General features: G+C 37.4%; 1 protein-coding gene across 1 annotated transcript; it reads left to right on the top strand.

The window, feature by feature from the left end:
• LOC127123897 (uncharacterized) lies at positions 1–807 on the top strand. Its single transcript, XM_051054074.1, has 2 exons — positions 1–450; positions 511–807. Exons 1-2 carry the CDS (start codon positions 1–3, stop codon positions 805–807), a joined length of 747 nt encoding a protein of 248 aa, XP_050910031.1.
• The last annotated feature ends 510 nt before the right edge of the window (positions 808–1,317 follow it).

Genomic DNA, 1,317 nt, shown 5'->3' with positions numbered 1-1,317 from the left:
ATGAGTAGAAAACATGATGCATCAATCAAGAATTTGGAGACACAGATTGGTCAATTATCCAGACAAATAGTTGCTTTGCCAAGCTCAAGTGGAGGATTCACCGGTAACACTGTTGATAATCCTAAAAATGAAACATGCAAGGTTGTGGAGACATATTTTGGGGTAGTTACTGAAAAGGGTGAAGTTGAAAGAGCTCAAGATGATGAAATTGAGAAAAAGGAATGTGGAAGTGAAAAAGAGGATGGTGAAAATCAAGGTGACAAAGAGGAACGAGGAGTCATCATTGATCAACTTATAGATAAAAATTCTCCTTGGAAGAGAACAAAGAAGAAAATCCTGAATTTACCAGATTACATCAAACCACCATATCCCATAATTCAGAAGAAACTGGTACATGAGGATGGGACTATAATGTTTGAAAAATTTAAAGAAGTGTTGACACAACTTCGGGTAAGTATCTCTTTTCATGAAATTTTAGAATTAATTCCCAAGTTTTCTAAATTTATACAGGCATTGCTGAAAGGTGGAAAGCAGAAGTTGAATCAAGATCAAGTCAACATGACAGAGAAAGAGGAGATTGCAAAACCGTCAGAAGTACCACTAAAGATGAAGGATCCAGGGGAGTTCAGCATTACTTGCACCATTGGTGGATTGAAAATCCCACATGCTTTATGTGACTTAGGATTGAGCATCAATGTCATGTCACTGAGCAAATTTAAAGAATTGAAGATAAGAGAGATCATACAGAGCAACATGAGACTCACTTTAGCTGATTCATCTGTGACACATCCGCTTGGTATTGTATAAGATGTGGTAGTTCATGTTGATGGTTTGACCTTCCCTGCAAACTTTGTATGTTGATTAACATGAAAAATGATTAAAAAGTGTCAGTAATTCTTGAGCGCCCATTCTTGGCAACCAGGAAGAAAAAAATAGATGTGGAGACAAGTGAACTGATTTTGAAGTTTAATAAGGAAAATATGGTGTTTAATGCATATGAATCGACATCATATGTCGAGGATCTAGAAATATGCTACCAATTGAAGGAAAAAGGTAGTGAAGTTTACAAAAGAATAAAAAAAAGGAGTTTTCACCAGTGTGAGGGTATCCCTTGAGCCTAACGTGTTTTAAGCTTGGAACGTCAAGCTAATGACAGAAAAGAAGCGCTGGATGGAAGGCAACCCATTGTCGCAACCTGAAAAATACAGTGTGCGAAAAAATAATCGGCGAAAGAAAATGACAGAAGAGTCGCCACAGTGCGTTATTTATCCCAAAGGAGGGAAAGGAAACGCTCGAAGTAAACCTGAAAAGAGGAAA

Source organism: Lathyrus oleraceus, chromosome 2, assembly GCF_024323335.1.
Source record: "Lathyrus oleraceus cultivar Zhongwan6 chromosome 2, CAAS_Psat_ZW6_1.0, whole genome shotgun sequence".
Taxonomy (NCBI): domain Eukaryota; kingdom Viridiplantae; phylum Streptophyta; class Magnoliopsida; order Fabales; family Fabaceae; genus Lathyrus; species Lathyrus oleraceus.
Note: the sequence above shows the minus strand (reverse complement) of the source record. Positions and strands in the feature narration are given on the sequence as shown.